Here is a 26,684-nt window from a genome sequence, read left to right on the forward strand (position 1 = left end):
GATTTTGCGCTGACCAAGGTGCAAAAAGGAACCTTGTCACTTCTTCATTAATTTGCTACCCCCAGCAAAAATTCATTTGTTTTTATCAAATCTTCACACATCATTGATTCTCTGTCTAAAATGTATATAAACTGTCTCACTCAGTCCCTTTTTTAGGTCCTATACCTATGGGGCCTCCTTACCTTCAAAATTAAATGTTTCCTTCTGTTAATCTGTCTCATATCAATTTGATTAGACCAGCCAAAGGAACCTAGAGAGGTACAGGAAAAGCTTTCCTCCCCTACGTCATCAAGAGAATCAAACAGACATTCTGAAACAGAAAAAATATCTAACAGCAAAAAACTCACTGGAAGGGATGCACAGCCAAGCAGACGCAGTGAAATACAACAGTGCAAAATGTGAAGACAGGCCCACAGGAAACACCCAAACTGACTCCCAGAGAGAGAGAAACAAGGGAGTGAACAGCACTGGGGAAACGAGACCCACAAACGAGAGTCCGACAGCCGCCATCCGCCGAGCCAGAGTCCTAGGAGGAGAGGACGGAGAAACAGACGCACATCTCTGAAGAGACGCTGGAGGACACAGCCCGCTCCCAGGATGAGCGCGGGGCATCAGCCCACAGCCCACAGAGCTCAGGGCGGCAGGGCCCAAGCAGAAGAGACATGAGGAAGACCAAACTCAGACGCACCGCAGCTGAACCGTGGGAAACGACGTTTAACCAGTGAGAGCTGGAACGCCTCCCAGTGGAAAGCCAGGCACAACTTAAGGCAGCAACAGTCCCACCGACTGCTGGTCCTTCAACACAAACCACGAGAAACAGAAAGCCTCAAGGACAATCACGCCTAAATGCTGTAGAAAGAAGACACCTGCCACCAAGACTTCTATTCTACTTAAGGGAAAATATACTTAAAAATGAAGACAAAATGAATATGGTTTGATGCAAAAAAGGTTCGGAAGCCTTCTTACCAGCAGATCTCACTACGAGAAACACTGACCGTGCAACAGGTTTAGACATAAGAGATACGACATCCAGAGCCCAAAGCCGAGGTAATGGGACTGAGATGCGGAAACAGCTCCGTTAGTCTCAGCCAGAGAAGACTTCAACATAAAGAGTCTCTCAAGAGATAAAGGGGTGTGGAGAATTCATGTCCATCAGGCATTTTTGGAAACACAAGTCAGGGCACTGTTTCTACTACAGCCATCTTATGCAAGAGAATCAGTCACTTCACCTGCTCGGAAATTAAGAACACAATTTCAAATAATCAACACCCCCACGCACCCTCCCGATTATTCCCAGTAGAAAACACAAAACAGTTCGGGCAGCATGATAATAGACATATTACAAGTCAAAACCAGAGCAAAATAGCCTCAAGCCCTGGCAGGAAAAGGAGGGCTGACAAGCATAATTAGAAGTGCACCAAGACTGAAGACTTAAGAATCGCCCTTCTCACGTTAAAAAACCAGGAAAGCGACACCAAACTCAACCAAAACACAGGGGCCCCGGAGAACAGAAAGCAGAAGCTGGAAGGTGGGGAGTCTGCCGCGTGGCAGGTGGGGGCTTGGGGACCCCGGAGTGGTACCGCAGATGGAGGCGCTTTGGGCTTTGGATGTCTGGCACCAGCGGGATCCCGGATCCGTGCTCCAGGGCATCACGGCTGAACCCCAGGACCAAAAGCACTGACCTGAGGGCTAGCAGGAGCCTGCAGGACTGCCCCCCCCCCGCCTGCGCCCCGCCCAGACAGCTGGACGCTTCCCCCGCCCCCCTCCGGCCCCGGCCCCGGCCCCACTGCCCCACGGCCCCCACCCCCACCGGCCCCCACCCCCGCACGCCCGAGTCCCGCCCAGGCTTTCTGGAACCTTCCCCGTCCCCCAACCCCTATCCTGCCCAATCCTCTGGACGCTTCCCCTGCACCCCTCCGTCCCCATCCCCCACCGGCCCCCACCCCCGCACGCCCGAGTCCCGCCCAGGCTTTCTGGAACCTTCCCCCACCCCCTCTGTCCCCTCCCGCCATCCCCGCCCCCACCCTGTTTCCCGCCCAGGCTTTCTGGAACCTTCCTCCGTCCCCCTGCCCGACCCAGTTCCCCGCCCCGAGCTTTGTGACCTTCCGCGGACACGACCTCGAGGGCCCGCACAGCCGGTGTGGCGCGGGGAGCCGCAGGTGGGCGAGGGGAGGCCGGGCGGGCTCCAGGCCCCGTTCTCTCAGCGGCAGGTCGGACGGGCGTCTCCCGACAGGCTTCGCGCGGCTTCCGGAAGGTTCGGCCTGGTCTCGGGGCGGCCCCGTTCCCCAGAGGCGCTTCCCTGAAGGGCCCTGCTGCAGGGGAGGTTCCAGAAGGTCTGGGCGGGAAACGGGGTTGGGGGGGACGGTGGGAGGGGACAGAGGGGGTGGGGGAAGAGTCTAGAGGTCTGGGCGGGACAGGGGTGGGGGAGGGGGAAGACAGTCCCAGAAGGTCTGGGCAGAACATGGGGAGAAGGGGAACTCCAGAGAGAACCTCTGGGGGAGGTTCCAGAAAGCCTGGGCAGGACTGGGGCAGTGGAGAGGACTTCAGAGTGACCACGCCAAATGCTGGACAGGATACAAAGAAACCAGGTTGTTCCCGCATTGCTGGTTACATGAAAAAATGGCGCAGCAGGTGTGTAGAACAGAGTGCAAGTTCCTTTAAAAACTGCTTATGCAATTACCATGAGATTCCCAAATCCACTTCTGGGTGATTTCCCCAGAGACACTGAAACTGTGTCCACACAGAACACATCCATGGATGTTTACGGCAGCTTTATCTGAAATGCTCGGGAGAAAAACCCAGATGTCCTACAGTAGTGTGCAAACCACAGCACTCTCTCACGGAGGTGAGCTGCTCAGCAGGAAAAGCAAAAGTATTGCTGGACGTCCTGAGTTGACTGAATGCCTAGGGACTCATTCTTAATGACAAATGACACTCCACCAAGGTTACATAACACACTGTTCGTTTTGTATACCATTATAGGGATGACAAAGTTGCAGAAACGGACACCAAATCCATATCGCAGGGTCGCACTGTCTGGGGATCTGGGCGGGAAAGAGATTGATGCGTCCTTAGGAGGGATGATTGTGGGGCCAACACCATTCTCTCCCCTCGCTTGGGGAGTGACACTAACCTAGTTAGTTGTGATACTATAGTTTTGCAAGATAGTGTCAGTGGGAATGACTGAGGAAAGCACACACAGGATCTTTCTGTGTTTTGTGCCCATATATTTGAATATACAAACATCTCAAAGTAAAACGTTTAATGGAAAAGAAATTTTTAAACAACCAGATCATTACTTGCATTACTATTTAAATGGCTACAGTTAGGAACCCAAGATTTTTGGGATAGACAAAAGATAGTACGTTCTCTTTACTAGAGGCGTGCTTTAAAATAAGGACATGACAAGATTGAAAAAAATATATAGAAAAGGGTCTACAATTTGAATGCTGCCCAAGGGACTCTTACACACACACTGAGGCTAAGTAAACATTAACACAAGAGCGTTACTTATGTGAAGAACCACATTTTGTAGAGGTGAAGGAATAAAATAGATACCACAGTCATCACAATCTAAATCCACACGTACCTGATAGCACAGGATGAAAATACCTTGGTAGAACTTAGGTTCTAGGTACTGTGGGCAAAACAAAAACAAAAACTAAAACAGTCGCATAGTTGTCATAAACTCATCTGTCTCCATGGATTCTGGACCCTGAAGCAAGGAGACAGAATTTATTGTAGCCCTGGACTACGGTCACCATCGTTCCTCTGAAAAGACCAGACAGTAAATGTCTTCAGCTTCAGAGGCTGTCCAGTCTCTGTCACTCCTACAAAACGTTCTCTTTGTGGGGCTGGAACCAGACACAGAGGATGAGTAACCGTACGATCGTCCCTATGATCCAGCAAAGCTTCCGTCACCGACACGTTGGTGGCCTGGGCTGATCCCACAGGCTCTTGTCTGCCAGCCCCTGCTACAGACGGTCTGAGCAACACTTGCCCAGCGTCGCCAGCCCTGGCACACACCTCGTGAGACTCGCACGTCCCCCACCCCACCCCCAAGACAAGGACAAGAGTACTCGCTGCAGCGCCCCCCTGGGCTCGATAAAACCCAGAAGCAGCCCCGTGTCCATCCGCAGTGAAGTGAGGTGTGTCCATCGGTGGAAAGTACGCAACCGCGAGAGGGAGCGCCGCGCGGCCTCGCCAGGGGCAGGGCCGGACCGCACAGAGCCCCGCAGAGAAGAGGCGGCAGACGCAAAAACGAGCAGCGCAGGTGGATTTCCTTTCCGTTGATTCAAAAGCAGGCCGAGTCACGTGGAGGCTCGGAAAGCCGGGCGCTTCCTCCTCACCTCTGGCCGTGGCGCGTCTCGTGCCTGAGTCGAGGAACGGAGGGAGGAATGCGGGGCTTTCCACCCAGGCCTGCTTCTCGAGCAGGATGCTGCTCTGCGGTTACGTGCGCTTCGGGAGGGTCCGTGAAGCTGTCGCCCTGCGATTGTGCGCTTTTCTGTAGAATGTGGGTCTTTAGCAAGCTCTTTGGCACAAACGGAAAATCAAGGAAAGCAGGTGCCTGGGGCGCAGCCGTCAGCACTTTCTGAGGCAGGCGAGGCCGCGCGAGTGGGTAGGTGCCCCCGGTGAGCTCCGGGAGGAGGTGTCTGTGTGAGACTGTGAGGCCCCAGGTTCCCCAACATGACTCCTGCATGAAAGTAGCAAATTTCTCACATGAAGTCTCAAACGGAAATTTCTGATGCGCCAGTAGCTCTTCCTCCTCCAGTGGTTGGAGATGTCATGTCCACGGTCTCCAGGCCAAGTAGCAAAGGGGAAGGAACACAGAGGGTCAGGACCATCAAAGACACACGTGGCCTCTGCCCTGGTTCTGCCGGATAAACTGGGCTGCAGGAGCCCGCACACTGCAGTCTGTGGGTATAGGAAGTGCCTGGCATGAGTTGATACACAGCCAAACTTGTCTGCCATATTTAGCATCTTCAAAAGACTAGAAGTACTGTCTTTTAGTGAAAAAAACTCACTCCAGACCATGACCTTTGAAGTCAGAGGCTAAAGTAAATACATTGAGACCACTGATCTGACAACGTCTCTTCCCACAGAAACTTCTTCACCGAAAGTTTAAGTAATGACCACTAGAAAAAGTGGAATTTATCTCTAGGAGAGTTTTCAATGTAGAAAAGAATAGTGAGCCCAGGAAACATACACGTGTGAGTGAATGAAAACAACAAAATTCAAATCTACGAATGGAGTGTAAGAAACAAGAACGTTAATTAAAATGGCTGTAAAGGTTCTGCAGTTTTTGTGTGTTCGCTGAGACCTGGGCAGCGTGGCCCACACTGACGCACCAGCACACCAAGGGCAGGCTGTGACTCCCGGCTGCATCCTGGTCCAAGGGCAGCTCGTACACCACTTGGGGCTGAGGCCCACTGTACATCTCAGCCTTCCGAGGGGCCTTGGCAGTTCTGACTCACTGGCCCAACTGAATGAGGAGGGTGAGGAGCAGGGAATGAGTTAAATCAAAGTAATATTAGAAATGACAGTCATATTCTTCACAATAGCCAAGTCATGGAAGCCACCTGAATGTCCACTGACAGATGACTGGTTAAAGAAGCTGTGGTGTATTTATATACAATGGAACATATACTCAGCCACGAAAAGGAATGAAATAATGCCATTTTTAGCAACATGGATCTACAGACGATCATACTAAGTGAAGTAAGTCAGAAAAAATAAAGTGTCATGTGATATCACTTACAGGAGGAATCTAAAAAAGTGACAGAAACGAACTTATTTACAAAACAGAAAGAGATGCACACACATAAAAAACAAACTTGTGGTCACCAGGGGGGAATGGAGGGAGGAAGTGATAAACTGGGAGTTTGGGATTGGCAGATACTAACTACTGTGTACAGAATAGATAAACAAGGTTCTCCTGTGCAGCACAGGGAACTATATTCAGTGGCTTGTAACCTGTAAGGAAAAGAATATGGGAAGAAATACATATATGTATAAGTGAATCATTATGCTGTACACCAGAAATTAACATGTTGTAAGTCAACTAAACTTCAATTCTTAAAAAAATCAGAAAAAAAAAAAAAAAACCGCTCTGGGGACCCCCCCGCCCGAGGGCTGGCTCCAGCTATGTGCCTGCTGGAAAGGGTCCCTGGGAGAATGGGGAGCCCATGCCCACCCCCATCACAGCCTTGATGGGTTCCTCTGGGAGGACAAGTTCTGGGGAGAGAGGAAGACGGGGCCCTGAACAGAGGCCCCAAGTCGGGCAGGCAGAGACCTGTCATTGTCTACCTGAGGAGCAGCTCACAGGCCACCCCACCAATGACCCCATCTCCTGGGTGTTCACTGCCCCTTAGCTGGACCAGCAAGGCCAGATACACAGGGCCTCAGCCACATCGGTGCCCTGGCTGCCCCAGTGCCACCCAAGTGGTGTCTGGATTCCCCTGACTGGCCCCAAGGCACCGAAACCCCCCCACCAGGAGGGGTGCTTGCTAGCTCCTGACCTCCCCGCCCTGCACCCAGCACAAGGCCTGGGAAGAGCAGACAAGACACACAGGGTGTCAGGAAATTGGGGCAAAGCCCTCCCCACTGCTTCCTCCTCTGGTCCTTGTAGAAAAGATGAAAATATCCAAGGTCCCCATTCATCCCTTGATAAGATAAGGCACCTCTCCATCTTGCTGCTTTCCCTCACGGGAGAGAGGAGGGAGGCCTCCTTCCCCCACCCCGACCCTATTTGGCCCCATCCCGACCCACCCCTGCTCTCAGCAGCCACCCACCGGCGGGCTGCGTCACTGCCAGACGAGGCAGCCGGCCATCTCTTTCATCCTCCCGCTGGACGCCTCCAGCCCTGACCGCTGCCCTGGGTTTCCTGGTCTGGCCAGGGACAGCTTCTCTGACGTGATCAAGGCGGCCGGTCCAGCAAACTAGGCGAGATAAAAGGACCGGGCCGAAAGGGGTGAGGGCGCACCAGCATGGCGTTCCGGGCAAAGACCGCAGTGTGGAGGGCAGGGCCTTGGCTGTCCCTGCACAGGGCACGCACACTGGGCACCAGAGCTGCTCAGGCCCCCAAGAAGGTGCTGCCCTTCGAAGCCATACCCCAGTGTCCTGGCAACAAGTGGATGCGGGCGCTGCAGATCTGGAGGGAGCACGGCTCCGAGAACATGCACCTGGACATGCATCAGACCTTCCAGGAGCTGGGACCCATTTTCAGGTAAAGCTCTCCCTGAACACCTCAGCGAGAACACCCTGACTGGTGGTGGTCCCGCTGGCCGCGGAGTCCTGGCTGGGCTCAGGGTTCTGCCACATCCAGTCCTGGCGGGGAGTCTGGGGAATGGGGGAAGGGGCAGGTAGGGGGCTCCGCAGGGCTGGTCTGTGCCTTCAACCCTGGAGACCGTGGCTCTCCGTGGAAACAGAGCACTGTGCAGCTTGCTGCTGGGAGGACAGAACGCAGACACCAGAGGAGGAGAGGCTTCAGTGAGACTGCAGGAGGGACTGCCTGGTCTGAGCCAGCTGCAGGCCGTCTCTGCAGTGGGGCCCAAGGGAGGCCACATCCCCAGAGCAGGGCCTCGAGCTTTGTCCCACAGGTATGACGTGGGAGGGAGGCGCATGGTATTCGTGATGCTGCCCGAAGACGTGGCGAGGCTGCAGCAGGCGGAGAGCTTTCACCCTCAGCGGATGCTCGTGGAGCCCTGGCTGGCCTACCGACAGCACCGTGGCCTCAAACGTGGCGTGTTCTTGCTGTGAGGGCGGGTTGGGGTGCAGGGGGTGGGCGGTGGGAAGCGTGGGTGCAGAGAGGAGGTGAGACAGGAGAGGCTCCAGCGCACACCCGCCTGGGGCCTCTCTAGGCAGGTGGAGAGAGGGTGACCGCCAGCTCCCGATGAGTGCCAGTCCCGAGGGGCTCAGGGGTGCCCCGGGCCGGGGAGGGGAGCAGGGGGCCTGGTGGGGACTCGAGCCAGGCCCTGTCCTCCAGGGAGAGGAAGAAGGCTAGGACTGCCATTCGGGAGCCCTCTCCAGCCTCCACAGGCCCCGAGGGGCTCGTGCACAGGTGGGACTTCTCGCCTTCTGCAGGTCAGACCCCCTGTAGGCCTGCAGGGAGCCCCCCCACCGTGGGCTCCGGGCTCTGTCCGGAGCCTGCTAGGAGAGCCCTGCTCTGATTCTCGCCCCGGAGGAGCGGAGGCTCTGTAGGGAGAGCAGCAGGTGGAACGGGCACGGGGCAGCGCACCCGAGCTGGGGATGAAGGTCTCCAGGGGCCGCTCCCACTCCGGGCTGTGGGTGAGCGTCGGAAAAGCCTCCACCCCGAGAGAGGGAGACGTGGGTGCCAGGGGCGGGGCCTGCCAGTTTGCACAAACAGTGGGGCCCGGCAGCAGCCTGGGCCGGGGCTCCCGTCTCAGCCTGGGCGAAGTGCACGAGGCCCCCCTGAGGAAAGAGGTGCTGCCAAGGCCCACGCGTGGGCAGCCGGCCCCCCGAGAACCAGCAGGCGGCTTGCCGCCCCGCCCGCCTCCCGTCGTGGGGGGGCACAGGGCTGGGGCCAGCTGCTGGCTCCGGATGCCCTGACGCTCTGCGCTCTGCTCTGCAGAAACGGGCCCAAGTGGCGCTCCGACCGGCTGCAGCTGAATCCGGACGTGCTGTCACTGCAGGCCGTGCAGAAGTTCGCGCCCCTGGTGGACGAGGTGGCCAGGGACTTCTCCCAAACCCTGAGGGCGAGGGTGGTGCAGAACGCCCGGGGGAGCCTGACCCTGGACATCAAGCCCAGCATCTTCTGCTACACCATCGAAGGTGTGGGCGTGCAGCGGGGGTGCCGCTCAGAGGCTCGGAGTGGGCCGGGGCTGGGGCAGGGAGGGCTAGGGGAGGCGGCCAGGAGGCCCTGGGCTGCCTCAGGCTCAGGAACTGCCTCCTCCCTGCAGCCAGCAACTTAGTCCTTTATGGAGAGCGGCTGGGCCTCCTCGGCCACAACCCGAATGCTGACAGCCTGAACTTCATCAGCGCGCTGGAGGCCATGTTCAAGTCCACAGTGCAGCTCATGTTCCTGCCCAGGAGCCTGTCACGCTGGACAAGCACCAGCATATGGAAGGAGCACTTCGAGGCCTGGGACTGTATCTTCCAGTATGGTGAGGGCCGAGGATCCAGCAGCATTGGGACCAGGGACCCCAGGGCCCCCTCCACTCACCACAGTCCAGGAGAGCAGAGGCCACGTGCCAGGGCTGGTGGCTTCTTTCTGGTCCCTGAGAGAGTGGGCAGGGAGGCTGGACTAGGCTGACCCTAAGAACTGGGGGTGGCACACGGAGACCTGGGGCTTCTGAGGGCTGAAGGGCAGGAGGGTGACAAAGAGAAGTGCCCCCAGCCCCAGGCCCAGGGCCTCTGTCTCTCTGGGCCCCACAGCCAACAAAGCCATCCAGAGACTCTATCAGGAGCTGACCCTTGGCCGCCCGTGGCGCTACAGTGGCGTCGTGGCAGAGCTGCTCATGCATGCAGACATGACCCTGGATGCCATCAAGGCCAACTCCATCGACCTCACTGCCGGGAGCGTGGACACGGTCAGCCCAGCAGTCAGCCCTTCCCGTAGAACCGGGAGCCCTCCCCTTCCCATGCCAGACGGCTCGACCATGCCCCCTCCCCAGTCTGTGCCTCCAAAATGGCTAGACTTAGGCCTCAGCTTCTGAACTGAGAGGCGGAACATGGGCGCCAAGCCTCAGAGGGAAGGAGTTTGCAGCTCCTCCCGTGGGAAACCGTGCTCCAGGCAGAGGGTGCAGAGTGGATGAGGCCCAGGGGCATGCAGCTCCACAGACCCTGTGTGGATAATCTGGGTCCTGAGCCAATGGGGAAGAGCCAAGGTGCAGCAGAGAGCTGCACGGGGAGACCCCCCAGTGACAGATGACACTTAGCTCTCACCAAAGATCCTTTGGAGGGGACAGGCTGACGGGCAGGGCAGCACGGGGCTCCGGCTGGGGCGGGGGAGCAGGCGGCGGTACAGTGCGGCGGGCGGGGCGGGCTCCAGGGCGCAGGGCCGACGAACCTTCCTGCCTCTAGACAGAGCCTTCATCTGCCAGCGTCTCTGAGGGCCTGCTCTGGGCCACGCACCCAGGATTCAGAGCAGAGGCACAGACCCATTGTGGAGAAACTCCCTGAGCAGGGGGTCTGTGACGCAGCCACCAGCTGAAAGAACCCAGGGGAGGGCATGTGCCTTCAGGGGGCAGCTCTGAGAGGAGGACTTCCTGGAGAAGGAGGGCTTTCCGTGGAATGCAGAAGAACCACACACAAGTCAGATGGGCCACGAAGAGGGGGCTGGGAGTGCAGCAGCCCGGGGCCAGCAACAGCAGACAGTGAAGAAAGGCCGTGAGGCTGAGTGGAGCCGACAGGGGCAGACAAGGGTCAGGACCCCTGGCAGTAGGGGCCTTGGGCACCAGGCCTGTATCCAAGGCTGGAGGAAGCCAGTGCAGGGAGTGCCTCGGTCAGATTTCTGCTCCCTCACGGGCCACAGGGCAGAGCACGGACTAAAGCTCAGGGCGCAGCCGAGAGGCTGTATCTGCCCATCAGAAGATGCCAGGGGCGTGCGTGTCGCCTTGGGGACGGCGTTCAGGAAAGACTTAGCTTCCCTCCCAGATTTTGGCCGGGGCTGGCAGACACCTCTCCCTGCACAGGGAAGTGATCCAGGAGGAGGAAAGGGGTAGGGTCTGGGACCTGCCTTTGGATGCCCAGGGGAGAAGCCCCACTGGGAGCAGTTAGACCTCGGGCTCCAGAACCCTCCCCCCTGAGTAGCTGGCAAGAGTGAGCCCCTCGTGGACACAGAGGAAGGTGAGAACCAGGCCCTGAAGTGGCTGGAGGAGGCCTGCATCTTCATTTGAGACTGGGGACACCTTCCCCGAGGGATTCAGGGGAAGTCGATGAGGTGGGTGGTTTTAGGCTTTTGAGGTCTCAGGTCTCTGGGCACGCAGGTCCCCTGTCCCCAGGGGTGGCCATCTTTCTGGGGAGGGTGCCCTGGGGGTGGAGGGGTGTGGCCCGTGCCAAGGTCCGAGCCCTGCTCCCCTGGCTCCTGCAGACAGCCTTTCCCTTGTTGATGACTCTCTTTGAGTTGGCTCGGAACCCGGATGTGCAGCAGGCCGTTCGCCAGGAGAGCCTGGTGGCTGAGGCCAGGATCTCTGAAAATCCCCAGAGGGCAACCACGGAGCTGCCACTGCTAAGGGCTGCCCTCAGGGAGACCTTGAGGTAGGCGTGGTAGACCTTGGCTTCCCCAGATGCCCTGGCCCCAGTGTCTGGAGAGCCCACTCCCTAGGGCTTGAGGACAGATCCTGGGGCTGACAAGCAGCTTTGCCCGAGGACACATCCCCCTGTGCCTTCCCTTCCTCCCCTAAAAGGATGGGGTGCTTCTTCCTCTGGGATGCCACCTCAATGTCCTGGGCCGTCCTCCATCCCGTCCCCACTGGCCCGGGGCTGCTCAGGCTGGGGGAGCTTTGGCTGAGCTCCAGGCTGCCAGGAAGCAGCTGCTCAGGAGCGGGGCTTCCCAGTGCCAGAAGGGACCTGTGAGGGCAGTGGCCAGCTGCCCTTGGCCCATGAGTGCTGGGCCGGGAAGGCTGCAGAAGGGAAGTGAGGGGCCCTTTCACAGCGGAGGACCTTGTTGGACATCCCTATGCACAGGCTGTACCCCGTGGGTATCACCGTGGAGCGACGGGTGAGCTCAGACTTGGTGCTGCAGAACTACCACATCCCGGCTGGGGTGAGTGAGGCCCCAGAACCCTTCTGGCTGATACTCAGCCCGTTTGACCTTGGCCCACGGGGCGGCTGACCCTAGCCCCTCCCCACCTGACTGCAGACTTTGGTGAAGGTGCTACTCTACTCCCTGGGTCGAAATGCAGCCGTGTTCGCCACGCCCGAGCGCTACCATCCCCAGCGCTGGCTGGACCACCAGGACTCTGGCGTCAGGTTCCCACACCTGGCCTTTGGCTTTGGTGTGCGCCAGTGCCTGGGGCGGCGCCTGGCAGAGGTAGAGATGCTGCTCCTGATGCACCATGTGAGTGGGCCGGGCTGGGGCCTGGGCGGGCAGCCCACTTGCAGACCCCAGGCTTCTGCTCCTGGGACGCCCAGCCACAGGGTCCTGGAAGGCGGGAGAGGCTGGGCCAGGCAGAACCCTGCCTCTGTCCTAGGTGCTGAAAAACTTCCTGGTGGAGTCACTGGTGCAAGAGGACATCAAGATGGTCTACCGCTTCATATTGATGCCCTCCACCCTCCCACTCCTTACCTTCCGGGCCATCAACTAGTCATGTCGCTGCACTGTCGGGCTGGGTAGGCCACAAGCCCCCCTATGCCTGACTCAAGGTCCCCTCGGTTCTCTCCTGGGGGCCCTGCTATCTAAGCCACACCACTGTCCAGCCAGCACTTTGCACAGATGGAACAGCCAGGCCCTCTAAGGATCAGGGCTTGCCATCATGAGCAGTAAGGCCAGAGCAGAGCTGGGGATGAGTCTTGGTTGCAGGTCCTGGCCATGCGCCCAGTCTCACCAGGGTCTTCTCCAGCAAGGAGCACCATCTGGGGGCTTGTGCAGCCCTGATGCCCCAGCACTAGCTCCAGGCCCCTCGTGTGTCCATCCGAGTGAGAGGCCTCAGATCCCACCTTCTGCTCCCCTTCCAGTCTCTTACGTCCTCTGTGCTCAACTCTGCCCCCATGCAAGAGCTGACGACTTGGGTGTCCCCTGTCCTGCTCGTTGCCATTTCAAGCATCATGCCTTTTGTTCGCAGTGCTCTGGCATGCCACTGCCCTTCAGGCTGGGTTGTTATCTGTCCATCTACCTCTTCTGCTCAGCCCACTTGGGCTCCTCCTGACAGTGCCTCCCTCCCAGATCTTGGACTGGGCTGGCAGACACCTCTCCCTGCACGTCCTCTGGGATTGGGCTGAAGAACCCAGCCAAGGGCCTGGAGAGGCAGGTTGAAAGTAGTGTTTACCAGAAGAGTAGCTACCAAAAAGCTGACTTGAACATGTGAAAGCAGGAGGGGTGGTGAACCCCTCTGGCAGGAGGCAGGGCGACCACAGAGAAGCCTCTACAAGGAGGGTGTGTAGCCATCTCATGCTCCCTTTAGTAAAGCCCTCCGTTTGAAGTGCCTGTCTGGCCTCTGACAGTGACCCACAGGTGAGAGGCCACCTTGGCCATGTGGGTGGGAGAGGCTTGTGTTCAACAAGCCAGCCAGGGTCCCCCAGCTGGCAGGAGCGAGCAGTCTGTCTCGTGTCACCGGGGGCACAGTGATGCCCCCCCATGTACAAAGGGGGCCCAGAGGCAAGATGAGAGGTGAGGGAGTCTCTCCACTCTCCCTTCGTCCCGTGTCACCCCCGTCTCACCCGCTGAGATCCAGGTCCTCAGTCACAGCAAGGGAGCAAGGGAGGAGGCGTCACCTTTCTGGCTGCACCAACCCTGCCAGCTCCAGGCCACCCCAGTGGCATCAGTCCGGTCCCAAGACCCCTGGAGGGGATGACCAGAGTCTGCACTCTCCTCACCTCTCCACTCCATCCACAGCTCACAGCAGGCCTGCTGCCAGGACCGTGCACTACTCTCAACCCCATCCGGCACTGCTGAAGGGGACTTGGAGAATCCCGGAGCAGAGAGGAGGGAAGTTCCAAGCACAAGATGGAGCCCTGCCTTAGCACGTGGGCTCAGCCCTCAATCCCGCTGAGACTCACCCTCTTCACGTGGGGATTCCTTAGAGTTACCAACTCGCCGGGCCCAGTGAGGACACAACTGACAGGACCGTATTTGGCAAATGCCCAGATTTCTGGCTCAGCTGGCACTCAATAAATGGGGATTTCTTCTCCCACCACTAAAACGTTGCTCTTTACTTGTGGCCCTGCTCCATGGTGGGTGGGGGACGTGATGGCAGGAAGGGAATGAAAACATAGCTAGCCTGCAGTGAAGGTGTGTCACTCTGCCAGGCTTGGCACACACGTTCCCTTGGTCTCCACAGCAGCCCTAAAAGGCAAACACTGTGATCAGCCCCGATTTGCGGATAAGGAAACTGAGGCTTAGAGAATTTGTTTACCTGCCAAAGTCTCGCAGCCCGTCCAGGGCAGGGGTACCGCCTGAACCCAGGATGCCAATCCCCTCCCCCTGAAAAGGCCTGGGACTGGGAGTGGCCTTGCACACACCTGGGAAACAGCCTCCAATGTAAAGCATCTCTGGATGCTTTCAAGATTGTCTCCTGGTGTTCTGTGTGTCTTCAGTTTTACTGTTTCAAGTCTACACAGGGTCCTATTTGTTTATGCTGCTTGGAATTTCCTGTGCCTTTCCAGTGAGAGTGTCCATCTGGCTCTTTCTAAAAACCCTCTAGGTGATCTCGATAGCCTACTGTTTAACGGCCATAATTCTTACAGCTCTGCACTTCTTCCAGTGTGGAAGTAGTGTTGCCTTTAAGATACCTGATGCCAAGAACTGGAACATCTTCTCTGATCCATGTGCAGCTGGGGCCTGGTCTGAGGCTGTTGGCCCAAGGGCTATCATTTTCCCACAGCCACTTTTGTCTTACTTGCTCAGCCTGGGAGCTCCTCTTCGTCATGAGCACCAGACCTAGATCAGTGTCAGGGCACCTTGGTTCTCGGGAGGAAATGTGTGCCCTCCTCCGTCCCAGTGGTAGGAAGCTAAGCCCCTCATCCTCTCCCAGAGCTGCGGGACAGGAGGTGTCTGTGCTCCATTTTCAGCGTTGCTGTAGTGTTCTGAAAGCCTCGCGTCCCTGTGGGGTTCCAACTGCAGTTTCTAACCTCATGTCCTGAGCAGCGCATCCTTCCCCCGAAGGAACTGGAACGACCGGGCCATTAGGCTACTTGACCCCCCTCCCCTGGCGGCCGCTGTCCTGGCTCCTGTGCTCCTTCTTGCCTGGTCCAGGTCCCTCCTTGTCTCAGGACCCTGAAGAGGTCCTGCCCTTTCTGCCAGCCCAGAAATGCGTTTCTCGCATGTTTTTGATTATGTATAGTTAGTTGCTAGAGTGGAAGGATTTTCAGAGAATCAGCCCATAACTTTGCTAGAACCTGTAGACATTCACTGGCGCCTTGAAGCAGAGTCAGTGTCTGGATGCTCTGTCTGTGGCTGCCCTGGGGGTGGACCGAACATCCTCTCGTTGTCGAGTCAAGTCTCCACAAAGTGGTTTTCAGCTCTCTTGCAGAAATGGTTGCCTACCGTGCAAGAGAGTTCCCAGAATTACTGGTTGGTGGCCTTATGCACTTGGGAGAATGCTGGACCATAGGAGGATTGCCTGCCAAAGTCGGAAGCAGCTAAGCACCCCACTTTCCTTCATCACTCAGTGCTGTTTACCGGGACTGCCTACATGTCCGGCCTCACGCTGTGCGGCAGTGAGCAAGACAAGCCCTCGCCCTCAGAGGGAGTGCACCCCGTGAGTCTAAACTATAGGAGTGGGGATTTATTGCAAAAATCTTGGTAACGGCAAGAGTGGGCACAATATAATTTTCTTTCAACAAAGGGACTGTTCACCTGAAGTGTGTCCGTTCAGTAGAACACTTAAGCATCTGAAAGAGAAATAAATGAGGCACCTCGCTAAGTGTCTGTACAGAACGATGTTCACCACGTAGTCACTAGAAAGGCAGGACACAGAGGTGCACCAGTTGTATGTATGGGCGCACACGGTCTGGCAAAGTAGACGTGGCGAGCCACCGACCTGGTTTCTGCCGGGGCGGGGGAGGTGACGCTCCTGGGGCTTGCCTGGTCACCACAGAAAAGTCCCAAAGGAGCAAGGCTAACCCCTTGCGGCCGGAAGGAAAGGCACTCAGGAGTCAGCAGCCATCCGCCTGGGGAGCAGTGAGCCCCAATAACGGGAAGCCAGGAGCGCACAGGGGGCCCGGGGGCTGCAGTGGAGCCCAGCCCAGGCCCTGGCCTTGGTCTGGGAGGAGAACAGGGCGTCCTCACAGTCCCACAGGGATGGGCCGGCACCCAGAGAGGCAGGAAGGGTGTGTCCGCACTAAGGCAATGGTCAGGGTGTGGCAGCAGAGGCCACACAGACACCCTCTAGGGACTTCAGCCCTGTGGCCACCACTCTGTCCACATCAGCGTAGGTTTCAGCGAGGGTGACCAACACTCTCTTCTAGAGGCCTGGGAGGCCACGTGGAGGGGCTGAGGTCAGGCCAAGGTGGGACTGGGCCAGCAAAGTGGAAGGGGTGACGGGGTGCCAGGCAAGGTGAGGAGAGGGCAGACATGGAGTGGAGAACAGGGTGCGGAAGGTGAATGCAAATGCCACCCTCGCAGGGGAGCACCACCGCAAGGATGTCCCCCCAGCTGGCTGACACGTTGGGGGTGGGGAGGGACTGAGAGCCCCTCACCAGGCATTTGGCATGGCCCCTGCATGCTCCAGGGCCAACTCGGGCCACCCCCTCCCCTATTTCCTCCAAGAATCCTCATCAAGTGACTAGCAAACCACATCCAGCAGCATGTAAAATGAATTCTACATTCCGGACCAGTGGAATTCATCCCAGGAGTAAAGGTTGGCTTAATACCCCCAAGTCAAGGACTTGCCATCGGACAATAACCCCGTCCGTAGCATACAGAGGAAAATCACACTCCCACCTTCACAGACGCAGAAAGAGCATTTAACAAAAGTCAGCGCTGCTGCCGTGGTAAGAAATACTCCACAAACCGGGAGTAGAAGGGACTTTCTTCAACTGATAAAGGACATCCATTGAAAGCCCACAGCTAACACCATTCTGAAGAGGGAAGGACTGGCTGCTGTCCTAAGATTAGGAACAAGCATGCCTGCTCTGACTGCTCCCATTCACCATAGTCCTGGAGGTTCTAGCCAGAGCAGTTAGGCTCTCAGAATGAGCGGAAGTCATCCAAGTTGGAACGGAAGGAGGAAAACTCTCTCTATTCACAGATCATATGATCTTGTCTAGAAAACGTCCTAAGGAAATCATTTTAAAAGTACTATGCCTAATGGAGTCGTCCAGCAATATCTCAAGATACAAGTACATGATCCAAAATCAGTCGTATTTCTCTTCATTTGTAATGCCAAATCCGAAAATACAATTAAGAAACCCATTCCATTTTGCAAGAGCATCAAAAAGAGTGTAACACCTAGGAATTAAAAGATGTCCAAAATTTATACTCAGAAAACCACAAAGCACCGTGGATAGAAATTAAAGAAGAGCTACAGAGTTGGAAAGCATCCTGCACCCACGAATCAGAAGATGCTGTCTTGCTCCCGTGGCGACACTCCTCATACTGGTCTCCAGACTCGATGCAACCCCTATGAAGACTCCAGCGGACTTCTTCGTAGAAAGTGCCAGGCTGATTCTAAAATTCACAGGGAACGCAAAGAACCTAGAATAGGAACATACTCTTAAAAAAGGACAAAGTAGGAGGACTCACACCTCCTGATTTCAAAACTTACTACAAAGCCACATTAATCAAGACAGTGTGGTCCTGGCACCAGGACAGACGGATAGACCAGTGGAGGAGGACTGAGAGCCCAGGGATGACACGGCCCCTCTGTGGTCAACTGAGCTCTCATCAGGGTGCCAGGAGCAACCAGTGGGAAGAATCTATTTTCAAGCAATGATGTGGGGACAACTTTATAGCCATGTGGAGAAAACAAAACTGGACTTTACTTCAGACCAGATACGAAAACTAACTCCAGTGGACCAACGTCCTAATCATGAGAGCTAACACTGTAAAACCTTAGAAGGAATCATAAAGGTAACTCTTCAGGATCCTGGATCTTGCAAAGGATTCTTACATATGACAGGCAGGGAATGAGCACCAAATGAAAAACCAGAGACTCTGGACTTCATCAATGCTAAAAACGTTTGTTCTCGAAAGGACACTCCCAAGAGAGTGAAAAGACAAGCCACAGAAGGGGGGGGAAGTATTTGCAAATCATATGACTGATAAGATCCTTGTGTTCTGAGTATACACAGTGTGATTACAACTCAGTAGTCAACAGACAACCCAACTGTTAATTGGGAAAATTATTTGAAGGGACATTTCTCCAAGGAAGCTGCCCTAACAGATGACTAACACACATGTGAAAAGATGCTCAGACTCATGAGCCATCAGGGAAGTGCAAGTCAAATGACGGTGAGGTGCCCCACACACCCACTCAGAGGGCCAGAATCAAGAAACCAGGAAACATCAAGTGCTGGTGAGGAGTGGAGAGAGCAGAACCTCACCCATCGCTGGTGGAGATGTAAAATGGTGCAGCCACTTTGGGAACAGCCTGACAGCTCTTCAAATGCTTGCCGAGTGAATGCAGGACCCAACCACTCCACCACTAGGCATACACCCAAGAGAATTAAAGACCTATGTCCACATAAACATCTTTACACACGTGTTGACAGCAGCATTATCCATAATGACCAAAGGTAGGAACAACCCAAATGCCTATCAACTGAAGGAGAGATAAACCAAATGAAGTGTAACCATACAGTGGAGTATTATTTAGCCAGGAAAAGGAAGTGCTGAAACACACCACAACATGGATGAACTGTGAAAGCGTTGTGGTAAGTTAAAGAAGCCAGTCACAGAAGACTCCACATTATCTGATTCTATTCACAGGAAATGTCCAGGACAGGGAAACTTACAGGGATAGGAAGTACATTACTGGTTGCCTAGTGATGGGAGGGTGTGCGGGGAGGGGTGAGCCTGGGCAGTACAAAGGGATAATCACTAAACGGGTATGAAGTTTCTTTTCGAGGTGATATAAATATTCTAAAATTGACTATGGTGATGGTTGACATATCTGTGAATAAACTAAAAATTACTGAATTGCATACATTAAATGAGCGAACGGCACAGTATGTAAACTATCTCAATAAAGTTATTTAAACAAACAAAGGAACAAAGTGATGACACAGTTGCCCTGTGGGTGAACCCTGAAATAAGTGTGCCAAGTGAGAGAAGCCAGACACAAAAGGCCAAGGATCTCACAGTTCCTTCTGTGTGGAACATCGAGGGATGGATGATTCCAAGTGACAGTGCAGCTAAGCTCTGGTGTTCAGCTCATTGGTCAGGCACCAATCTACATGTTGCTCCGAAGGTATTTTTCAATGCAATTAAGTTCTTAATCAGAGGACTTTGAGTAAAGCAGATTATCCACCATAACGTGGGTGGGCCTCACCCAGTCAGATGAAGGCCTTAAGAGCAAAGACCGAGGATCTCCAAAGTAGAAGACAATCTCCCTGGAGGCTGACAACACAGACACCCTGCCTGGGTTTCCAGCCTACAGCCTTGTGGAATTCAGCTTCAAGGCTACCACACAATCCTCAGCGGAATTTCTAACCTGCCACCCTGCCCTACAGATTTGAGGCCTGCCGGCACCTGCAAGCAGGTGGACCAGTTCCTGAAAACAATTGCCTCCTTCCACTGTCTTCTCTTTCTCTCTCCCCTCTTCCCTCCACCCCTCCCTCTCTCACAACAGATACTCATGTCTCCCATTGGTTCTGTTTCTCTGCCAGAGATACCCAGCACAGGCAAATCCACTGTGACCAAAAGCAGCTTAGTGGTTGCCAAGGACTGTGGAGGGTGAATGGGGAGTGACTGCATGTTCGATGCAGGGCTTCCTTTGGGGCAGAAGATATTCTGGACTCAGACAGTGGTGATGGCTGCACAGCACTGTGAATGTACTAGAAGACACTGAATTACACCCTTGTGGAACACTGAGTGCGATGGAATGTGAATTTCAGCTCAGTCACTTCAACTCGGGTACTGATATAAAGAAGGAGAGCGAAGACAGTCTGACTCCTGTTCCGTCCACACCTTTTTCTGATACCGGCCATGTGTACGCCGAGAGTGACGACAGCAGCCTGGATCGACATATCCCCTGCCACTTCAAGGACGTCACCGGCTGGCTTCAGGGCCCCCACCCTTCTAGGATGTCAGCATCTGGGGACACATTCTGTCACATGTAGGAAGCCAGTGGCCACCTCGAGAGATGGCTCGAGTCCCATAGAACCTGCCTGACCGACCCACGCAGGGCGCTGGACACAGTCTCCATGGCTGGCCCTAATCCACTCATGTACCACCACGTAGCTGGGCACCCTCTCTGCTTCTGTTGTTCCAACCTGGAAACTGGAAAGATGGAGGCTCAGGTGGTCTCAGGTACCCGTGGTCCAAGTCGAGCTGGGACCAGTCTTCCCGCGGGCATGTAGACTATGCCCTGGGGCTGTTTCGTTTTTGACTAAAATACTCAATCTCTGTTCCCTCAAGTGGCAATATACTTTTGTCCGTGTGTGAGTGGTGCCTAACAAGGAAAACAACGGATCAGAGCTAACACCACAAAGAAATCCGAGTACACAATACCCAAACCATCATGCTCTTTATTTCTCCCTCCAAACAAGCCCTAAATGGGTGACTTGCCAACTGGGGACCCCGTGGGTCACTGTCTCTGGCTCACAAAAGAGCAAAGGACAGCCAACTGGCTCTGGGGAATGGGGAGATGGTAAGACCCTCCAAAGGCAGCTTCTCATGTCAGTGTATTGCTGACCGCAATGGAGGCAAAGCTCAGGAAAAAGGTTGACTGCCCTAATCGCACAGTTCCTTCCAATTCCTCCTCAACTGTCATTTCGGGGAGGATGTCCCTCTCAAGATTACTAATACCCCCCTCGTTGCAGGTCATACTATTACAGCAATGAACAAAATAGAAAGAGTTAGAACGAAAGTATTTTCTCCTGGGGGCTTCAGGAGGCTGCTGAGAGGGGTGCACAAATGTGCAGTTGTTTGTGCAGTTCTTGTAAACGAATAATTCACGTTCATCGTAACCTAAAAAAGTAAAGATGACAATCATTGATTTCTCGTTTTCTGCTTGCAAATATCAAAGCACGTTTATCTTAACTAGCTCCATCCCTCACGTGTTGTTACACTGCCTGAAATTCTTGATTGAGAAGACAATCCAAGTCCACTAAGGGTTCGGTGACTCCATGACACCTTCTCCTGGAGATGTTGTCTCGCTACACTGCCACCTCATCTCTGTATCTGGCCTCCCTATGAAGCTTCCTGGTGCCTGGTCACGGAGCTGTACAAACGCATCGTCCTGTTCACCATTTGCTCTAAGAATTCTAGGGATCCGGAAGCAGAACGGAGCCCAGGAAACATGTTTTGCTGATGTCCCAAGGTCACACAGACCCTCCAAGCAGAGGGCCCTTGTCATCTGGCCTCCAGCTGACTTTCTGCAGCTGGCCTCACCCTGCTAGAACAGGCTCCCGCCGCACCCCTCTGCCTGCCGTTCCCCGCCCCCGGCCCAGCACGGAGGCTGACGCACAATCACACCCACCTGCTCCCCAGTGCAGCCCTGGTGCCCCGTCCCAAGTACAGTCCCACTGGGACGCCTGTGAGCGCCTTCGCTGGAGGACTGGCCAGTGACCTCGACCAGCCAAAGCCCTGTTCAGGCTCCACCTGAGGCCTGGCTCGAGAGTCCCTGAGTTAAGCTGCCGCGGCCTCACTCACCAGTTCTGTGCCCCTGGCCTCACACAGACACCTCCTCCCGGAGCTCACCGGGGGCACCTACCCACTCGCGCGGCCTCGCCTGCCTCAGAAAGTGCTGACGGCTGCGCCCCAGGCACCTGCTTTCCTTGATTTTCCGTTTGTGCCAAAGAGCTTGCTAAAGACCCACATTCTACAGAAAAGCGCACAATCGCAGGGCGACAGCTTCACGGACCCTCCCGAAGCGCACGTAACCGCAGAGCAGCATCCTGCTCGAGAAGCAGGCCTGGGTGGAAAGCCCCGCATTCCTCCCTCCGTTCCTCGACTCAGGCACGAGACGCGCCACGGCCAGAGGTGAGGAGGAAGCGCCCGGCTTTCCGAGCCTCCACGTGACTCGGCCTGCTTTTGAATCAACGGAAAGGAAATCCACCTGCGCTGCTCGTTTTTGCGTCTGCCGCCTCTTCTCTGCGGGGCTCTGTGCGGTCCGGCCCTGCCCCTGGCGAGGCCGCGCGGCGCTCCCTCTCGCGGTTGCGTACTTTCCACCGATGGACACACCTCACTTCACTGCGGATGGACACGGGGCTGCTTCTGGGTTTTATCGAGCCCAGGGGGGCGCTGCAGCGAGTACTCTTGTCCTTGTCTTGGGGGTGGGGTGGGGGACGTGCGAGTCTCACGAGGTGTGTGCCAGGGCTGGCGACGCTGGGCAAGTGTTGCTCAGACCGTCTGTAGCAGGGGCTGGCAGACAAGAGCCTGTGGGATCAGCCCAGGCCACCAACGTGTCGGTGACGGAAGCTTTGCTGGATCATAGGGACGATCGTACGGTTACTCATCCTCTGTGTCTGGTTCCAGCCCCACAAAGAGAACGTTTTGTAGGAGTGACAGAGACTGGACAGCCTCTGAAGCTGAAGACATTTACTGTCTGGTCTTTTCAGAGGAACGATGGTGACCGTAGTCCAGGGCTACAATAAATTCTGTCTCCTTGCTTCAGGGTCCAGAATCCATGGAGACAGATGAGTTTATGACAACTATGCGACTGTTTTAGTTTTTGTTTTTGTTTTGCCCACAGTACCTAGAACCTAAGTTCTACCAAGGTATTTTCATCCTGTGCTATCAGGTACGTGTGGATTTAGATTGTGATGACTGTGGTATCTATTTTATTCCTTCACCTCTACAAAATGTGGTTCTTCACATAAGTAACGCTCTTGTGTTAATGTTTACTTAGCCTCAGTGTGTGTGTAAGAGTCCCTTGGGCAGCATTCAAATTGTAGACCCTTTTCTATATATTTTTTTCAATCTTGTCATGTCCTTATTTTAAAGCACGCCTCTAGTAAAGAGAACGTACTATCTTTTGTCTATCCCAAAAATCTTGGGTTCCTAACTGTAGCCATTTAAATAGTAATGCAAGTAATGATCTGGTTGTTTAAAAATTTCTTTTCCATTAAACGTTTTACTTTGAGATGTTTGTATATTCAAATATATGGGCACAAAACACAGAAAGATCCTGTGTGTGCTTTCCTCAGTCATTCCCACTGACACTATCTTGCAAAACTATAGTATCACAACTAACTAGGTTAGTGTCACTCCCCAAGCGAGGGGAGAGAATGGTGTTGGCCCCACAATCATCCCTCCTAAGGACGCATCAATCTCTTTCCCGCCCAGATCCCCAGACAGTGCGACCCTGCGATATGGATTTGGTGTCCGTTTCTGCAACTTTGTCATCCCTATAATGGTATACAAAACGAACAGTGTGTTATGTAACCTTGGTGGAGTGTCATTTGTCATTAAGAATGAGTCCCTAGGCATTCAGTCAACTCAGGACGTCCAGCAATACTTTTGCTTTTCCTGCTGAGCAGCTCACCTCCGTGAGAGAGTGCTGTGGTTTGCACACTACTGTAGGACATCTGGGTTTTTCTCCCGAGCATTTCAGATAAAGCTGCCGTAAACATCCATGGATGTGTTCTGTGTGGACACAGTTTCAGTGTCTCTGGGGAAATCACCCAGAAGTGGATTTGGGAATCTCATGGTAATTGCATAAGCAGTTTTTAAAGGAACTTGCACTCTGTTCTACACACCTGCTGCGCCATTTTTTCATGTAACCAGCAATGCGGGAACAACCTGGTTTCTTTGTATCCTGTCCAGCATTTGGCGTGGTCACTCTGAAGTCCTCTCCACTGCCCCAGTCCTGCCCAGGCTTTCTGGAACCTCCCCCAGAGGTTCTCTCTGGAGTTCCCCTTCTCCCCATGTTCTGCCCAGACCTTCTGGGACTGTCTTCCCCCTCCCCCACCCCTGTCCCGCCCAGACCTCTAGACTCTTCCCCCACCCCCTCTGTCCCCTCCCACCGTCCCCCCCAACCCCGTTTCCCGCCCAGACCTTCTGGAACCTCCCCTGCAGCAGGGCCCTTCAGGGAAGCGCCTCTGGGGAACGGGGCCGCCCCGAGACCAGGCCGAACCTTCCGGAAGCCGCGCGAAGCCTGTCGGGAGACGCCCGTCCGACCTGCCGCTGAGAGAACGGGGCCTGGAGCCCGCCCGGCCTCCCCTCGCCCACCTGCGGCTCCCCGCGCCACACCGGCTGTGCGGGCCCTCGAGGTCGTGTCCGCGGAAGGTCACAAAGCTCGGGGCGGGGAACTGGGTCGGGCAGGGGGACGGAGGAAGGTTCCAGAAAGCCTGGGCGGGAAACAGGGTGGGGGCGGGGATGGCGGGAGGGGACAGAGGGGGTGGGGGAAGGTTCCAGAAAGCCTGGGCGGGAACCGGGAATGCGGGGGTGGGGGCCGGTGGGGGATGGGGACGGAGGGGTGCAGGGGAAGCGTCCAGAGGATTGGGCAGGATAGGGGTTGGGGGACGGGGAAGGTTCCAGAAAGCCTGGGCGGGAAACAGGGTGGGGGCGGGGATGGCGGGAGGGGACAGAGGGGGTGGGGGAAGGTTCCAGAAAGTCTGGGCGGGACTCGGGCGTGCGGGGGTGGGGGCCGGTGGGGGTGGGGGCCGTGGGGCAGTGGGGCCGGGGCCGGGGACGGAGGAAGGTTCCAGAAGGTCTGGGCAGGACTCAGGGCGGTGAGGGCAGCGCTGAAGGCTCAGACTCGGCCTCAGGTCAGTGTGTGTGGGTCCCGGGGCTCGGCCCTGCTCCCCTGTAGGAGGGGTCACAGATCCCGGTAGCACCGCCCTTCTGTTCCGCCCGGCAGAATAGCATCCCTGCCCTGGGGTCCATGGCCTCCTCTGCCCACCTATCAATCCCTCCTGCGGGCGTCCCCGTCAACCCCCTGCCCGGTGCCATATACCGCCACCTTCCTTTGGGACGGATGGTCCCCTGCACCCACCTTACATCTTCAGCGCTGAGATTCCTGCCCCACCTGGACCCCACCTAGCATCCCCTCTCCTGAGTCTTGAGGCTCCCCAACTCCCAGCTCATACACTGATGCCTTGTAAATTCTACGTTTATTTAAATTAAGCCCCTAGGAGCATCGGGCATTTCAGGCTACAACAATTTGCAGACCTGACATTCCCTTATCTTTCAGTTAGTCAGCACCATCAGCGTGTGAGTCAGGAGGGCAGCGTGGAGGTCTGACCAGGCCGTCGCTTTCTTGCCCTCAGCAGAGAGGGAGAGCAGGCTACAGGCGGCCGCGGAACTTGGCCCTCTGCACCCTTTCCTGACCTCCGCGCTGGAATGGGGTGGGGGTGGGGTGGGTCAGAGTAATCCGGGATCCAAAATAATCCCCAGGATCTTTTTCCCAGAGATCTCCTCACGTGGTTTCTTTCTGGTTCACACCAAATGAGGCTCCTTACCGCACGTGTTTGGAGCCGACTCACCCACGCGGTATTACTAGTGCAGCTACTCGCTAATTCACGATGGTTATGGATCTGAGACCCGCCGCACTGGACTGTCACATATGCTGGCAAGTTCAAACACTTCTGTGGAAAAACTATAAATGTAAGATTAGTTTCATTTGCAAAGAATACACATTTTGCCTGAATTGGGAGTGAGAAGAAGGCGTCAGCGAAGTTGGTCCCGATGGCCCAGTTCTCCCGTCATCTGGTTTCCTTCCCGCGCCGTCTTTGCTCTATCGGGGCAGCGGAAGCAGTGGGAAGGGCCCCCTGTTTTAATGCTCATTGACTTAACCGTGTTCTTATCCGCACAGAAGTCTCTGTACCTCGTAATACTGTGCTTAGCAATCCAAAAATAGTCTAAATCCCATCCCCAGCCCGTTTCACCTGTTTCCTGCAGAAGCCTTAGATTCCCCCACCCAGGGCTATGCAGTCAGATTCAGGACCTTCAGTCTCTAACTCTAGAATTCAGCCTCTTGTTCAAATATTTTCTGCTCTGTGCATGTTTCTCATAATGGGTTGAATCTGGGCTAGAATGTATACAGCACTTTTTTCATCCCTGGCATTTTATTTAAAATACTTGAAACAGTAAAGCTGAAAGAACTTACAGTGCATTCAAGGATACCTACCACTGGAGTCTACGCCCAGGGCCTCATGCATGCTGAGCGTGCACGCTACACTGACCCGTCTCCTGCTCCTTCTGCAGCCGTTCTTTAACTCAGACCATCTTTTGAGTCATTTTAAGCTGAGCGGCAGATATCAGCATTCTTTCCCCTACAAACTGCAGCAGTTTGCCTCGTATGATTCCTGCTTTGTGTCCTATCTAAAAATTCTTTGGAGAACTCAAGATTGCAAAAATTGTTCCTGTTTCCTTCTAGAAGCTTTCTGGTTTTGTATTTAGATAAGTCTTTTTTCTTTTCTTTTTTTTTTTTGGAGGGGGAGGTAATTAGGTTTATCAATTAATTTATTATTGTTATTTATTTATTTGATGGAGGCTCTGGGGATTGAACCCAGGACCTCCTGCATGCTAAGTATGCACTCTACCACTGAGCTATACTCTCCCCTCTAGATAAGTTTTATAGCTTATGGTTAGATCTGTAATCTCCTTCAAATGGATCTTTGTAAATGGTGTGAGGTAAGGGGAAAGTCACGTTTATGTTTTCTCTTTTTTCCTGACTTGTTTTTTGCATATGGTCGCGCAGCTCCACTTGTTGCAGAAGCGGTCCTTTCTTCATTGTATTATCTTGGCACCATTGTCTAAAGGCCATTGATCGCACGTGCAGATCTGTTTCTCAGCTCTTTGTTTTGCTCTCTTCCGCGATGGCGCGTCTGAGCTTTTTGCAGCGTCGCCCTGCTTGGTCACTGTGGCTTTCTAGTAAGTCTCACAGTCAAGTAGCTTCAGCCTTCCAGCTTTGCTCTTCTTTTTCCAAATTATTTTGGCTGTTCTAGGGCCTTCACTT

General features: G+C 55.0%; 4 protein-coding genes across 16 annotated transcripts in view; 2 read left to right on the top strand and 2 right to left on the bottom strand.

Annotated features, from left to right (window-relative positions):
• The window catches only part of LOC102518865 (glycosyl-phosphatidylinositol-anchored molecule-like protein), a 46,198-nt gene that overhangs the window by 7,351 nt on the left and 12,163 nt on the right, over positions 1 to 26,684 (bottom strand). For 2 of the 7 annotated variants that reach the window (XM_032467756.1, XM_032467757.1), the window contains exon 1: positions 2,119 to 4,327. The exons of 1 other annotated variant lie outside the window; for it this stretch is intronic. In XM_032467756.1, the coding sequence (XP_032323647.1) occupies positions 2,119 to 2,601 (483 nt within the window). In that variant the 5' untranslated portion in view covers positions 2,602 to 4,327. Of the gene's footprint in view, positions 1 to 1,580; positions 1,615 to 1,682; positions 1,781 to 2,102; positions 4,328 to 26,684 lie in introns of those variants that run through there. 4 more of the 7 variants (XM_032467758.1, XM_032467762.1, XM_032467761.1 and 1 more) reach the window with 4 other exon arrangements.
• Positions 1 to 26,684, top strand: part of LY6K (lymphocyte antigen 6 family member K) — a 40,839-nt gene that overhangs the window by 6,313 nt on the left and 7,842 nt on the right. Inside the window, exon 2 of one of the 3 annotated variants that reach the window (XM_032467752.1) lies at positions 22,087 to 26,463. In XM_032467752.1, coding sequence (XP_032323643.1) covers positions 23,512 to 24,558 — 1,047 coding nt within the window. In that variant the 5' untranslated portion in view covers positions 22,087 to 23,511 and the 3' untranslated portion in view covers positions 24,559 to 26,463. Of the gene's footprint in view, positions 1 to 21,785; positions 26,464 to 26,684 lie in introns of those variants that run through there. The other 2 variants (XM_032467753.1, XM_032467755.1) reach the window with 2 other exon arrangements.
• Positions 6,777 to 13,928, top strand: LOC102517728 (cytochrome P450 11B1, mitochondrial). 5 transcript variants are annotated; one of them, XM_032467750.1, is made up of 10 exons: positions 6,777 to 7,225; positions 7,599 to 7,754; positions 8,591 to 8,790; positions 8,919 to 9,122; positions 9,394 to 9,548; positions 11,051 to 11,217; positions 11,647 to 11,725; positions 11,822 to 11,992; positions 12,153 to 12,291; positions 13,514 to 13,647. In XM_032467750.1, exons 1-9 carry the CDS (start codon positions 6,987 to 6,989, stop codon positions 12,264 to 12,266), a joined length of 1,485 nt encoding a protein of 494 aa, XP_032323641.1. In that variant the 5' UTR covers positions 6,777 to 6,986; the 3' UTR covers positions 12,267 to 12,291; positions 13,514 to 13,647. The 5 variants fall into 5 exon arrangements, with proteins under 5 accessions (XP_032323641.1, XP_032323640.1, XP_032323642.1 ...); XM_006173020.3 differs by having other exon boundaries at positions 6,983 to 7,225; positions 11,822 to 12,019; XM_032467749.1 differs by having other exon boundaries at positions 11,834 to 12,291; positions 13,514 to 13,928.
• LOC102521118 (glycosyl-phosphatidylinositol-anchored molecule-like protein) lies at positions 16,726 to 21,111 on the bottom strand. The gene has a single exon (XM_032467763.1). It carries the CDS (start codon positions 20,772 to 20,774, stop codon positions 20,454 to 20,456), a length of 321 nt encoding a protein of 106 aa, XP_032323654.1. The 5' UTR covers positions 20,775 to 21,111; the 3' UTR covers positions 16,726 to 20,453.

Source organism: Camelus ferus, chromosome 25 (genome assembly GCF_009834535.1).
Source record: "Camelus ferus isolate YT-003-E chromosome 25, BCGSAC_Cfer_1.0, whole genome shotgun sequence".
In the NCBI taxonomy this organism is placed as follows: Eukaryota; Metazoa; Chordata; class Mammalia; order Artiodactyla; family Camelidae; genus Camelus; species Camelus ferus.

Coding starts and splice junctions, on each gene's coding strand:
- LOC102517728 (XM_032467748.1), top strand. CDS start 6,987: ATGGCGTTCCGGGCAAAGACCGCAGTGTGGAGGGCAGGGCCTTGGCTG. Junction 7,226..7,598: donor GAGCTGGGACCCATTTTCAG/GTAAAGCTCTCC, acceptor TTTGTCCCACAG/GTATGACGTGGGAGGGAGGC. Junction 7,755..8,590: donor AAACGTGGCGTGTTCTTGCT/GTGAGGGCGGGT, acceptor TCTGCTCTGCAG/AAACGGGCCCAAGTGGCGCT.
- LOC102521118 (XM_032467763.1), bottom strand. CDS start 20,774: ATGATTGTCATCTTTACTTTTTTAGGTTACGATGAACGTGAATTATTC.